Source organism: Neodiprion pinetum, chromosome 6 (genome assembly GCF_021155775.2).
Source record: "Neodiprion pinetum isolate iyNeoPine1 chromosome 6, iyNeoPine1.2, whole genome shotgun sequence".
Taxonomy (NCBI): Eukaryota; Metazoa; Arthropoda; class Insecta; order Hymenoptera; family Diprionidae; genus Neodiprion; species Neodiprion pinetum.
This window is the reverse complement of record NC_060237.1, coordinates 470,408-482,810: the sequence shown is the minus strand read 5'-3', so window position 1 is coordinate 482,810 and position 12,403 is coordinate 470,408. Positions and strand designations below refer to the sequence as shown.

Here is a 12,403-nt window from a genome sequence, read left to right as displayed (position 1 = left end):
ACAGCCGCGATCTGTTCTATTAACTACAGAGAATCGCGTCTATCTTAGATGACAATTGCGATTGAATTAGTATTTTTCTCAAAAAATTTTCTCCTTTTCAGTGTACGGTGACAACAGCAGAATGACAGTACTGAATTCGAACTTAGGGTTACAGAGATAATTGTAAAAATGAGCCCCGCAAATTCTACGAGTCATGAATGCTTCGGAATTACAGTATGAAACTAATAAAAAGGTAGTGATTCCATATCGTTGGTACTGGTAGTTGTTGGATACCATCAAAGCTCTCATAAATGTACGATATGAAGAAATGATTGCAACTGATGGTATGATACCCATTATCTTATAAAAAATGGGATGGACTGGATTCAACGGTTATAAAAGAGTTGACAATGTCAAGAGTTGGCTTACATACGATATATACTATTATATATGTATATACAATTTCACTATCGGTCCAGTTAAATGCCCCTCCTATAAATGCGAATGTTGAATTTAGTGTGCTGCATACTGTCAATGTGATACCGCAGCCTAATCATGAAAGAATTATGGACAATTGTTATTTGCTGTGTAATATTCACAAAGTAAGTTTTCTCAGTATTCTTTGACCCTTGCACAGTATTCTAATTTTAAAATTTCCACAGACTACACGAGTGTCAAGGTGCTAATCTTAGTTTTCCGGAAAATTTTATCATTGGTGCTGCAACCGCATCCTACCAAATAGAAGGGGCCTGGAATGTCAGCGGTGAGTATTCAACTTCTGTACCTACGGCAATGTCACGTTGTTATTCATTATAAACTAGAATGTTACATCAACTTATTACAGACAAAGGAGAAAATGTTTGGGATTGGTTCACACACAACAAACCGGAAAACATAGCAGACGGAAGTACGGGAGATGTGGCCTGCGACTCTTATCATAAATACGAAGAAGACGTGCAGTGGGTGAAAAATCTAGGGGTTAGCATCATAACAGTCGGAATAATGTGTGAAAAGACATTGATTTGACAATTTAACGTTCCAGTTGGATTTCTACCGTTTTTCGGTCAGCTGGTCACGCGTACTTCCGAATGGTTTTGCGAATGAAGTCAGTGAAGATGGAATTCAATACTACAAAAATCTGACCACGTTACTAGTGGCAAACGGTATCGAGCCCATCGTAACAATATATCACTGGGACCATCCTCAGATTCTCGAAGATTTGGGTGGATGGACAAACGAATTAATGGTGGAGTGGTATACCGATTACGCCAGGGTTCTTTTCGAAGAATTGGGACCCATGGTGAAAACCTTCATCACAATTAACGAGCCAAAAGTATATTGCGAACAAGGATACAACTCGACTACTAAAAAAGCTCCAGGTACGATGACTATTCGTTATTAACAGGGAGTTGGAACCCAGTGCGAAGTACTGATGTAATTGAATTTCAATTCAGGAAAAATATTAGAAAACATGGGCCATTACCTGTGCGTTCACAATACTCTGAAAGCTCATGCGACAGCGTATCATCTGTACGATGACGAATTCCGTGCGATTCAAGAAGGCCAAATAGGAATAGTGACGCCCTGTGCCGGTTGGGTGCCAGGGGAGAACGTAACCGCAGAATCCATCGAACGACACTTTCAGTTCGATTGCGGTTGGATTATGCACCCCATTTTTGTCGGAGACTATCCAGAAATTGTGAAAACGAGAGTGGCCTACGTCAGTGCACTCGAAAATTACCCATTTTCACGTTTACCCGAATTTTCACAGGATTGGATAGAGTACATAAAGTTCGTATACCGTCAAAACTTTGCCATAATTAACGCGCTTGAGTAATAACGTTTCGCCGCAATCATTTTACAGTGGAACAGCAGACTTCTTTGGTCTCAATCACTACACGTCAAATATGCCCATATTTGACACAGCCGAAGAGCTTGGCATATGTACCAGGGATAGTGGCATAATTAAAAATACCAATTCCAGCTGGTCAGCCGGTAGTTCTTCATGGTTATACGTACGTGTTGGAAAAACTATTAGAATTATGAATTTGAAAACGCTCGAATTCGGTTTCGCTGAAGTAATTTAATTGGTTCACAGGTATTGCCAGAAGGATTCGGTAATGTTTTGCGTATGATTCGAGACCAGTACAATAATCCACCGTTGTATGTATTTGAAAACGGATATTCCGACACCGGCGAATTGGAAGACTATCGACGAATTAATTATTACTACGAATACGTCAGCGAGATGCTCACAGCCATCAACGATGATGGCTGCAATGTCGTGGCATACACTATATGGTCACTTCTTGACAATTTTCAGTGGAATGCTGGCTACACGTGCGTATATTTTCTTGTATATGAACATTTATCTGAATTATATTATGATATGGTCACATCCTTGGTTGTTTCAATTTACAGAGAATTATTCGGCATTATAAGTGTTGATTTCAACAGTTCAAACAGAACAAGATCATCTAAACTATCTACGTCATGGTGGCAAGAAGTCATCAGTACACGTACACTTCAGGATGTTCCCAGTAACGGTACTAGACGTTAGGAATTTGGTTGATAAGCAGCTCGACTGAAGAACGATCGTATTTCGAAAGAAGGTTATTTATTACCGAGTTCTGTGATAATCGATGTATTTCAAACATTTACTGACCAATTGAAGTGAGAATAATTTGTTAACGTCGAATATTCACACGAATACGTGATATGTAAATAACTACTATTCACTAATTGTAAGACAGCAGACTTTGTGACCGGACATCAAGAAGATATTCAAAAAGCGAAATGAGTCTTGCGAGATACGAATACATTTCTAGAGTGATTCGTTTGTATTATCTTCATTGGTCAATTACCACGTATGGTAATCTCGACCGAAAGTAACTTTTTTCTCCCAATACTATGAGATAAATAAATTACACACGGAAGGTCCAAGCATTAATTATCAAAAATTATAAATTATAAATTTAATATTATCAATATGCCGAGGATTTGATAATATAACTGGTGCAGGGTAAATGATCTTTTGTATCACGACAATACTTAATCTTCAATTTCCACTAGAGATAAATAAAATACATACATCATTACTCCCATTATTGTTTGTAGCATGATATCGTTATCATATTGCTATAGAGATATGAGTATGTGAATGTTGGATTATCTTGAATTTCATTTCTCAAATAAACAGCGTGCATATAATATACAGGCACGCTTATATGATGCTGAAAACAAATGCGACGGACGCAGCCTGTTCTCTCAATGAAGTTCTCAGCAGCCAGTAAATGACCCTGTAGACATCCCAGTAATCTAAGGGAGAAAATTTCGATCACCTCAACAACATTCAGACGTTATTTTCAACCTGAATTACTCAACCTAGTAACTACAATGAACAAAGCTGTGGTATTGGCGATGCTCCCAAATGGAATAAATAATTGCAGCGGGCTTATTATCCTCCCGTTGTGAAATGAATCACTCCACTGATATCAAGTACCGTCCGCGAACGAGCGAGATATGCTCAGTTTCTCAACTCACTTTGTAAGTGATGGTTGATTAAGAATCACGTTCCATCGATTTGAAAAGGCAATTCCATAGAGGTCAAGCGGACGACGAGACTAGTACTTGATAATCGAAAGAAAAAAGAAAAAATACGATCAGTAAAATTGAACTGTTACCCCAACTTCAAAATAACTCGGTTTCTATTATGACGTCTACACTCTGCTGGAGTCTTTTGTTGTACTTCTTGCTGATCTCACGGTGAGTACCAACTGAACTTCAAGTTGTGATATCAACCGTGAAAACCTTATGCATAATCCTCATATTTGCTTTACTCTTAGCATTTTCTGTCACGACGATGATTATCTTACCTTTCCTGAGGGATTTCGTATCGGAGCTGCAGGAGCGTCGTATCAAATTGAAGGCGGCTGGAACGCAAGTGGTATGGAGCTTGCAAATTGCATGTGATTTTGAAAAACGTTCAATTCTCTTAAAATTTGATTTATTTTATAATTCATATTACATTACAATCCACAGATAAAGGTCACAGTGTGTGGGATAATTTCACACACAGAGAACCATGGCGTATTGTAGATAATAGTAACGGTGACATTGCTTGTGACTCGTACCACAAATACAAGGAAGATGTTAAATGGCTGAAGGAGATTGGAGTTAGTACACGAATACTTATTTCACCTGAAAATGTGTATCCCAAACACGCTTCACTAAACTTTTTATTCATTTCACGCTCAGCTCGATCACTATCGATTTTCGCTCAGCTGGTCTCGCATCTTGCCAACTGGCTACGCTGACAAAGTCAGCGAGGATGGAATTCGTTACTACAAAAATCTGATCGACGAACTACTCCGCAACAGCATCGAACCCTTAGTCACTCTCTATCATTGGGACCACCCACAGGTGATCGAGGAACAAGGTGGTTGGATGAACGACATGATAGTTAAGTGGTTTGGCGACTATGCAAGGGTGGTATTCCGGGAGCTTGGACCGAAGGTGAAAATATTTGCAACGATAAACGAGCCAAATTCATTTTGCACGGAGGGTTATGAGGATGGGTGTAAGGCTCCAGGTATTTTAGGATGCGTTCTTTCTTCTTCCTTTTTTCTTCTTTTTTCTTTCTTCAGGCAGAGGCTCTTTCATTCAAAATGACAATTTTCAGGAAAACAACTCGCTCCGACGGGGGGTTACATGTGCGGCCATAACGTGTTAAAGGCCCACGCCAGAGCGTACCACATTTACGACAGAGAATTCCGGAAATCCCAAAATGGAAAGATCGGCATCGTGATACCTTGCGGAGGTCAAATAGCCAAAAATCCGGGAGACAACGCGTCTGTCGAAACGTCATTTCAATTCGGCTGTGGATGGATGGCTCACCCAATTTTTTCAAAAACCGGAGACTACCCTGAAGTTATGAAGCGTAACATCGATCGTAACAGCAAAAACGAAGGTTACCCCAGATCAAGGTTACCGAAATTTTCGCCGAACTGGATCAAATACATCAGGTTGGTATCGACCAAATAGATTGGAATCCATATAATTCCCATGCGCATTTATTTCAAAGTCTTATTCTTTGTTTGCAGAGGAACTTCCGACTACTTTGGATTGAATCATTACACCACCTTCGAGGTATCACCTAGAACAAAAAAACCAGACGACGTATGGGCTCTTGACTCTGGTCTGGAGAAAAGTGTGGATCCAAGCTGGCCTCGGACAGCTTCTGCCTGGCTAAGGGTTGGCATATAGTAAATTTGAAAACCCATTGGTATGGGCCTTCCTCACTGATTGCCACTTTTGATTTCAGGTAACTCCGTTCGGCTTCGGAGATATTCTCAGACAGATTAAAGACGAGTACGAAAACCCACCTGTTTATATTCTCGAGAACGGTGTTTCGGACTCGGGAACACTGACCGACCATCAGAGGATCGGTTACTTCTACTCGTACCTGAAGGAACTCATTACAGCTGTCAAACAGGATGGGTGTAACGTGCCACTTTATACCATGTGGAGCCTTCTCGATAACTTCGAGTGGAATAGAGGATATACGTGAGTGAAACAGAGCGAACTTTCTCCTGCAGGTAGACCTGAGCTTATAATTTTGGGAAATCACTTTCCAGAGAGCGTTTTGGCATCTTACATGTGGATTTCAATAGTTCAAACAGAACTCGAACACCCAAGCTGTCAGTGGATTGGTGGAAAAATGTTTTAAGAACTCGAAAGCTGCAGCCTGTGACTGAGTACTGGTAGATGAACGATATGCCGTTACTGACATATATTATTTCATATCATATCTATATTTTATACGCGTTACAATTTTGATTTCCTCGATTTTCCTCCGGTGTATTTCTCTGTATTCTCGTTCAAAATTATTTTCTGTGATAACTTCTAGGGAGAAGTAATACTGTGCAAAGAGAGACTTAAAAGATAAAAACTTGGCAATTTCATTGGTCGATAAACGCTAAAAGAAAGCCCAGGAAAAAAATTTTGGATCTATGTATAAATTTTTTTGATAGATTTTGAATAAGTTTGATAAACTTGGATCTAAATTTTAAAGAATCATATGTTTACCGAGATTTCCGTAGATATCAGTAGATTTACGTACCCTTGAGTTAGTCTAATATTCTGGCCAAACGCTTATGCTTCTTAGAGCTCCCTACATCTACTTAAATCTCAGTCATGGGTACTTATCCGATTTTATTTTAATATATCTTTCTTAACTAGGTGTACTATATATAAACTAAATATGACATCTTGACCTCGTAAGATTGCACACGATTTCTTTTTCTTTTTCTCCTCTTCGAGGTGTGTGGAAGGCAGTTGTACTTTGTCAGTGATACGAGCCGTTTGATGTACACGAAGAGAACGGTGTGTTACAATGGCAGTTATGTAGAAACCAGTATAAAATTTTGATAAATACTTTCTTATTACTATCTACATCAAATCCAAAAAGTGATTTATCTACCTCATAATCCAACAGTTTCCACCTGGCCTGCAGCTGGCACTACACAGCCATTCAGGTTTTTGTGGAATAATGAAGCTGCGGATAAAAACATCAAAAATAATAATGTAACAAGTTGGTGTTTCTGTCAATTTGCGTTATTCGAAAATTCGGTAGATATACTCGTTGTGAAAGTAACTATGCTAAAAAGTGCATGGGCGATGTAAATTGTTACGAGAAAACACTCAGTTCCTCAATGGCAATCCCAAAAATGTTCATATTATAATCACGTCTAGCTTTATACTTAGGATATAATCATATATCCATTATTTTGGTATAATTACTGTATCATGGGTTACAACGAAGTCATAGAAAAAGGTAATCAACAAAAAAATGCTAAAGTCATTGTGTATAATTCTACTTTGTAAAAATTGATATACTCCAGCTCGAAAAAACCCAGCTGCAGGGTAAAGTTGAACGATCCTAACAGATATGCCGCCTAGGCTGTCGAATCCTGAAGACTTGGCGGAGAAAGAATGCCCCCAGAAAACAAACCCAAAAATAGACGAAGGGAGGGCATATTTTGTAACGGGAATAGAACAGGAAAGTGCTTGGGCCAAGCAGGACAGTTTAGTTTGGATTCCGGCGCGTCGCTGTCAACAGCCCTGAACGTTAAACTGGTGAATTAGTAAAAAAAAAAAGTGCAATAACAATTTGCTTGTTCGTGATCTAGAAAACTGGGAGGTGAGTGGATGTGTGCTATAAAAATGATGACTTTATTAACCCTCTTGTAATTTGCTGGTACGTTTTTTTTTCCTTGCAAACTTAAAATTTATCGGACTTATTCCACATGTAATCGCTATTTCATGGCGAATATTGATAAATAGTTTTTGCTTCTGCTGATTATAACTAACTCGCTTCAGATAGTAAACAAATATTGAAGAATTACAAACATATATATCATCATTGTTCAAAATCCACTGCATCCTAATGTGAGTTTGCCACGTCAAGCGGGTTGAATTTGGCCAAAAATATACCTCGATGTTTCTGATTCTCTCATGAATCAATAGCTTTTTACAAATAGTTTTCGTCGGAGTTCCACTTCCAAACTTGAAAATTTTTCAGAGAATGAATCAAGGAACATGCTCGGATTTTTTTCAAAATTTTCAAAGTAAGTTATCATCTTGAAAACCACGTTTAAATAATCTAATTGTTTGAAGTAAATCGAAAATCGTTGATTCTGTAGATTTGAAATAAATGAGATGAAAGCACGATTCAAGAGCTTTAAAATGAGTTTTTGCTGCAATCTGTACGACAAAGGGAACCGGAGATATCGACATTTAAACAAGTAGCTTTTGATCCATTCAGGTTAAGCGTAAAGAAAAAAAAAATTGTTCGATGCATCCATTTTGCTCAGAGAATCTGTAAGAAAAATTACGACAATTTATGTAATAATTGTCGGATGACAGTACCACCTAAGCCCATTAGGGTTGACAATCCTGTGGCCACTGTGTTCAAAATTAACAAAAACTGTATTGTCGCTTATGCTAGCACAATTTTGTCTGAAGTTTTAAGTAATATCGACAAGTTAAACGTGAGGGCGTCGTCACAAATCAGTAACCTATTATCTCATAAACAGATTTGATAAAACGTGAGAAAAAATCTATAATTACCGTACCTGTTCGCTTATCTATGACTTTTACCTTACCGCAAGACTTCATCAATTTTACACCACTCATAGCACCTGCATGACGTAGTGCTTACCTCACGAGTTTTCATTAATATGAATTAGGTTATGAGGCGTTCCACGCCGAATCAACCTGGGTCCTCGACCTATTCGATTCAGTCCAATATTTTTCATTATGTTATTTTTCTAATGGCAATCTTGCAAATAAGATTTAATTCGGTTGTAATTTTATAAAATTAAAATTTTGAGGAGAACACCAACCAGCTTGGGGCTTGGACTTGAATGTTTTGATATCTAATACTGGACTTTTAAAATATTTTTCAGATTTTAGAGTTTGGGCCAACGATGTTTTCGTTTCGAAAAATCTGAAGTAAACAAAATTTTGTTCACAAAATCTGAAAAAAATCTGAGTAACTTTTATCGTTAGAGTTGAAAGAAGAAAATAAAAAATCTCGAACCGAATAGGAGAGGTCGGGGGTCAGACCTCGGTCGGATTGGCATAGGATGCCTTTTACGTATCTATGAGAGTTGGCTTCTGGATTAATTTTTCGAGTAGTGCGATAATAATCCAGGAAAGAACTGACTCACATCCGGCAACGACAAGCTTAAAAATGAGAGCATACAGATCTATTAAGAAAAAATCACTCCTCAAATAAACAAAATTAAGCGAATTATCATATTTGTTATCGTTATCTCGCTACATACACATTTTCCTTGTGATAAATTTTCGATCACACTGTCATGTGTAAGTTTATTATCGTCATCGGCTAACGAAGTCCACCCAGACAATTACAGAACTACTAATCGCTCCCACCACATAATTTATTAGTTACTCTTACTTATAATATCACCAATCACTTAATATTTGGCAGTTGAAGCAGTCGCTCTATAAAATATCAGTTGGAAATTTTCAATCCATTCTCAAAGTGAACATCAAGGTGCTCGTTTAGAACTTTGGTTGTCCAAACAATAATTGTATTTGCATAGTGTTCACAGCAACGGGCCTTACATTATTTTTTATTGTCCTGATGTTCTTAGTCTGAGACCATGGTCGGCACGGAAAAAACAACGTTTCCTAAGGGGTTCAAATTTGGCGTTGGAACAGCTTCGTATCAAATAGAAGGTGGCTGGAATGAAGAAGGCAAGTGAACTCAATTTTTTGCAGAATAGTCTCTTAGTCGATTTCTTCACGTTCAGTGAGTGACGGTTCAAAACTTCACCTGCTAACCTCAGTCTTGGGATTATTACCCGATAAATTTTGTGAACTTAGGCAAAGGCGAAAATATCTGGGACCGCATGACCCACTCCAAACCCGATACTGTCGAGAAGCGACACAATGGAGACGTCGCTTGTGACTCGTATCACAAATACAAGGATGACATAAAAATGCTAGAAGATCTTGGGGTGCGTATCTGCGCAAAAAAACCAAAAATACGTAGCCAAATGCTGTTCAATTAGGAGACTCCATTTGCACAGGTTGATTTTTACCGATTCTCGTTCTCCTGGTCGCGGATCTTGCCAACGGGATTCGCAAACAAGATTAACCCAGACGGAATTCGGTATTATAACAATTTGATAGACGGACTGATTGCTCGAGGAATCGAACCAATGGGAACCATGTTCCACTGGGACCTGCCACAGCCCCTGCAGGAACTCGGAGGCTGGCAAAATGAAGCACTGGTCGACTATTTCGCGGATTACGCGAAAGTCTTGTTCGAGAATTTCGGGGACAGGGTGAGTGAGCTGATTTTGATGGTTCCGTGAAGATCCTAATTAAAAGTATTGCATTCTCCAGGTGAAAACTTGGTTCACCTTTAACGAGCCCTGGGTAATCGCAGCACTAAGTCATGGCGGAGTTGGCTTAGCACCAGCGACGCACTCGCCTGGCGTTGGAGTTTATCTCGTCGGCCAAACAATCCTCAAGTCTCACGCGAGAGCTTACCATTTGTACCAGGAAAGCTTCAAGAGTAAGCAGGAAGGTGCGATTACATGCCGGTTAGAAAATATTTCACAGGATCTATGAAACCTCGGAGACTAATTCACCATGGTTGCATGGACCTGATTAGGTCGCCTATCGATGGTCATTCACTGGTTTGGTTACGTGCCGAAAACCGATTCCCCCGAAGACGTTGCGGTTGCCGAAAAGGCAAAGCAGTTCAAATTCGGGTGGTTCGCTCATCCGATTTTCAGCGCAGAAGGTGACTACCCCAAAGTGATGAAGGACGCCATAGCGAAGAAAAGTGCGGAGCAGGGTTTCCCAAGGTCTCGACTTCCGGTACTTGGAAAATATTGGGTCGACTTGATCAGAGGCACCGCTGACTTCATTGCCGTCAACACGTACACTTCGCTGCTCGCCGTTCCCAATCCAGATACCACAGAACCAAGCTGGGTTAACGACTGTGGCGTAAAATTAACGAATGATGGCTTGGGTTGGCCGGAATCCGTGTGCTTCTGGCACAAGGTGAGGAAAAACAGTTTGTTGAAAAATGACCTTCCTCGTTTTCCATTGACTCTTTTTTCACCTTTTGCAGGAGAACGCAGTAGAGTTTGGCAACATGTTCCGATGGCTAAGAAACGAGTACGGTGATCGAGAGATAATCGTTACGGAAAATGGTTGGCCAGAGGATGGTTCATCAAAACATGAAGACTGGGAACGTATTCGTTACACGCATCGTTATCTGGAAGAGCTGCTCACAGCTATTCATCGCGACAAGATAAACATCACTGGCTACACCCATTGGAGCCTCATGGACAATTTTGAATGGCTCCAGGGATACACGTGAGCTTTTTCACTCTTCCTAGCTGCCTTATTGCTTAAGAGCCTCTGACAGATCCCCGGAGAATTTTCGGGATTTCGATAGAATAGATAGATACACGGGTTTTGGCTGGAGATAGAATACGATAACGGCCATTCGCGACCATTGGACAATTCAAGAAACTGTTATTTTTCAGGATGCGGTTCGGATTGTATTACGTCGACTTCGAAGACCCTTCCAGACCACGCACGATAAAAAAATCTGGAGAGTATTACCGTGAGCTGATTTCGAAACGACGACTGCCCGAAAAATTCAACGAGGAGCTTTTCGCCAGCGATAAGAAATTCGCCAAGCGAATAAATCTATGCGTCTCGACACACGGAAAAGAAACTTTCTTCTTATCGTAATCAGCATAATGTTAGATGGGAAACTGCACTTCACGAAAAATGGTAAGCGTGACATGTGTCATCACGTCCAATACGGAATCTAAGTGAAAGAATAAAATTGACTAATGGATGATGAAAAACATTGCAAGAATTTTCTTCACATTATTACTTCACTCAATAACCCGGTATGTTTTAGTAGATTCAAGAAAGTGGACTAATCCGCGAAGAGCTGAAGAGCCGAAAAAAAACCAACAGCGGTAAAGTTGTGCCGCCGTGGTCCATTCAGCTCTCCAGAGAAATCTCTCTAATGCTTTGTATTCCTCCGGCATTCCTTCCACCCCGGCTTAAACACTTACTGCCGAGCCGCATATGATGTATAATTCATTGACCCGCGACTTGGAATATGCTCCGAGTTCACTATCTACGGTGAACATAAAATATCAAGGGAAAAAACACCCTCATCAACTCTGGAATTCCGCGGATGATTCCTGCAGCGATATTGTTGAGTTTTGTGTTCGGCGTTACAGACAGAGATAGCGTGTAAGTGAATCCCGACATTTGAAATGACCTTTAAAACTTGTCGAACTCTCGAGGTTAGTGTATTTTCGATTATGGTTAGTCCAAGGAATTATTTTCAGTCAATTTCTGAGACGAGATGTAGCGGTCGCTGGAAGCTTACGCCGCAGTGTGATGATTAGATAAAAGTGATGCATCGATTGGTGTACGTGACTGTGAAAATATGGGCACAGATCGTTGTGGGTATCGCTTGATATTTCCTGCGGGTTGGGCCTGATTCGATTTAACGTCTTCTCCAAAGTTCATTACGGTCGTTGAAAATATAAAAGAAAAGGGTACGCGGCCAACGACAATGCCATTAGCAATCCAGCGGTAACTTGATTATTGTGCTCTGTACAAACGAAACCACCACTCAGAGTTACTCGGACGTGGACGACTTTTCCAAACCAGCAAGAATGACGAAGCTAATCAAATTGATAAGCATGTCCAGTTATTGATTGATGAGCCAGCCGCTGAACAGCGAATCGACAAATCGGTCACTCGAAAATTGTTTTCATTCGATCATTTTTCTTTGATGTTTTTTTCTGGAAAATTTGATGGTCACGTGAAATCACAGGACTGC

General features: G+C 39.9%; 3 protein-coding genes across 6 annotated transcripts; all 3 read left to right on the top strand.

Moving 5' to 3' along the window:
- Positions 1–51: 51 nt before the first annotated feature.
- LOC124221119 (myrosinase 1-like) lies at positions 52–3,188 on the top strand. Its single transcript, XM_046630804.2, has 8 exons — positions 52–581; positions 642–742; positions 824–957; positions 1,022–1,358; positions 1,434–1,770; positions 1,844–1,994; positions 2,078–2,319; positions 2,401–3,188. Exons 1-8 carry the CDS (start codon positions 535–537, stop codon positions 2,537–2,539), a joined length of 1,488 nt encoding a protein of 495 aa, XP_046486760.1. The 5' UTR covers positions 52–534; the 3' UTR covers positions 2,540–3,188.
- A 57-nt stretch (positions 3,189–3,245) lies between these two features.
- Positions 3,246–6,393, top strand: LOC124221118 (myrosinase 1-like). Its single transcript, XM_046630803.2, has 8 exons — positions 3,246–3,744; positions 3,825–3,925; positions 4,021–4,154; positions 4,237–4,570; positions 4,661–5,003; positions 5,082–5,232; positions 5,303–5,544; positions 5,616–6,393. Exons 1-8 carry the CDS (start codon positions 3,692–3,694, stop codon positions 5,743–5,745), a joined length of 1,488 nt encoding a protein of 495 aa, XP_046486759.1. The 5' UTR covers positions 3,246–3,691; the 3' UTR covers positions 5,746–6,393.
- Positions 6,394–7,048: 655 nt separating this feature from the next.
- LOC124221115 (myrosinase 1-like) lies at positions 7,049–11,951 on the top strand. 4 transcript variants are annotated; one of them, XM_046630796.2, is made up of 8 exons: positions 7,049–7,180; positions 9,162–9,264; positions 9,394–9,527; positions 9,600–9,857; positions 9,919–10,102; positions 10,190–10,584; positions 10,655–10,902; positions 11,076–11,407. In XM_046630796.2, exons 2-8 carry the CDS (start codon positions 9,171–9,173, stop codon positions 11,284–11,286), a joined length of 1,524 nt encoding a protein of 507 aa, XP_046486752.1. In that variant the 5' UTR covers positions 7,049–7,180; positions 9,162–9,170; the 3' UTR covers positions 11,287–11,407. The 4 variants fall into 4 exon arrangements, with proteins under 4 accessions (XP_046486752.1, XP_046486753.1, XP_046486755.1 ...); XM_046630797.2 differs by lacking the exon at positions 7,049–7,180 and adding an exon at positions 11,465–11,951 and having other exon boundaries at positions 8,924–9,264; positions 11,076–11,328; XM_046630799.2 differs by lacking the exon at positions 7,049–7,180 and adding an exon at positions 11,462–11,951 and having other exon boundaries at positions 8,924–9,264; positions 11,076–11,328.
- The last annotated feature ends 452 nt before the right edge of the window (positions 11,952–12,403 follow it).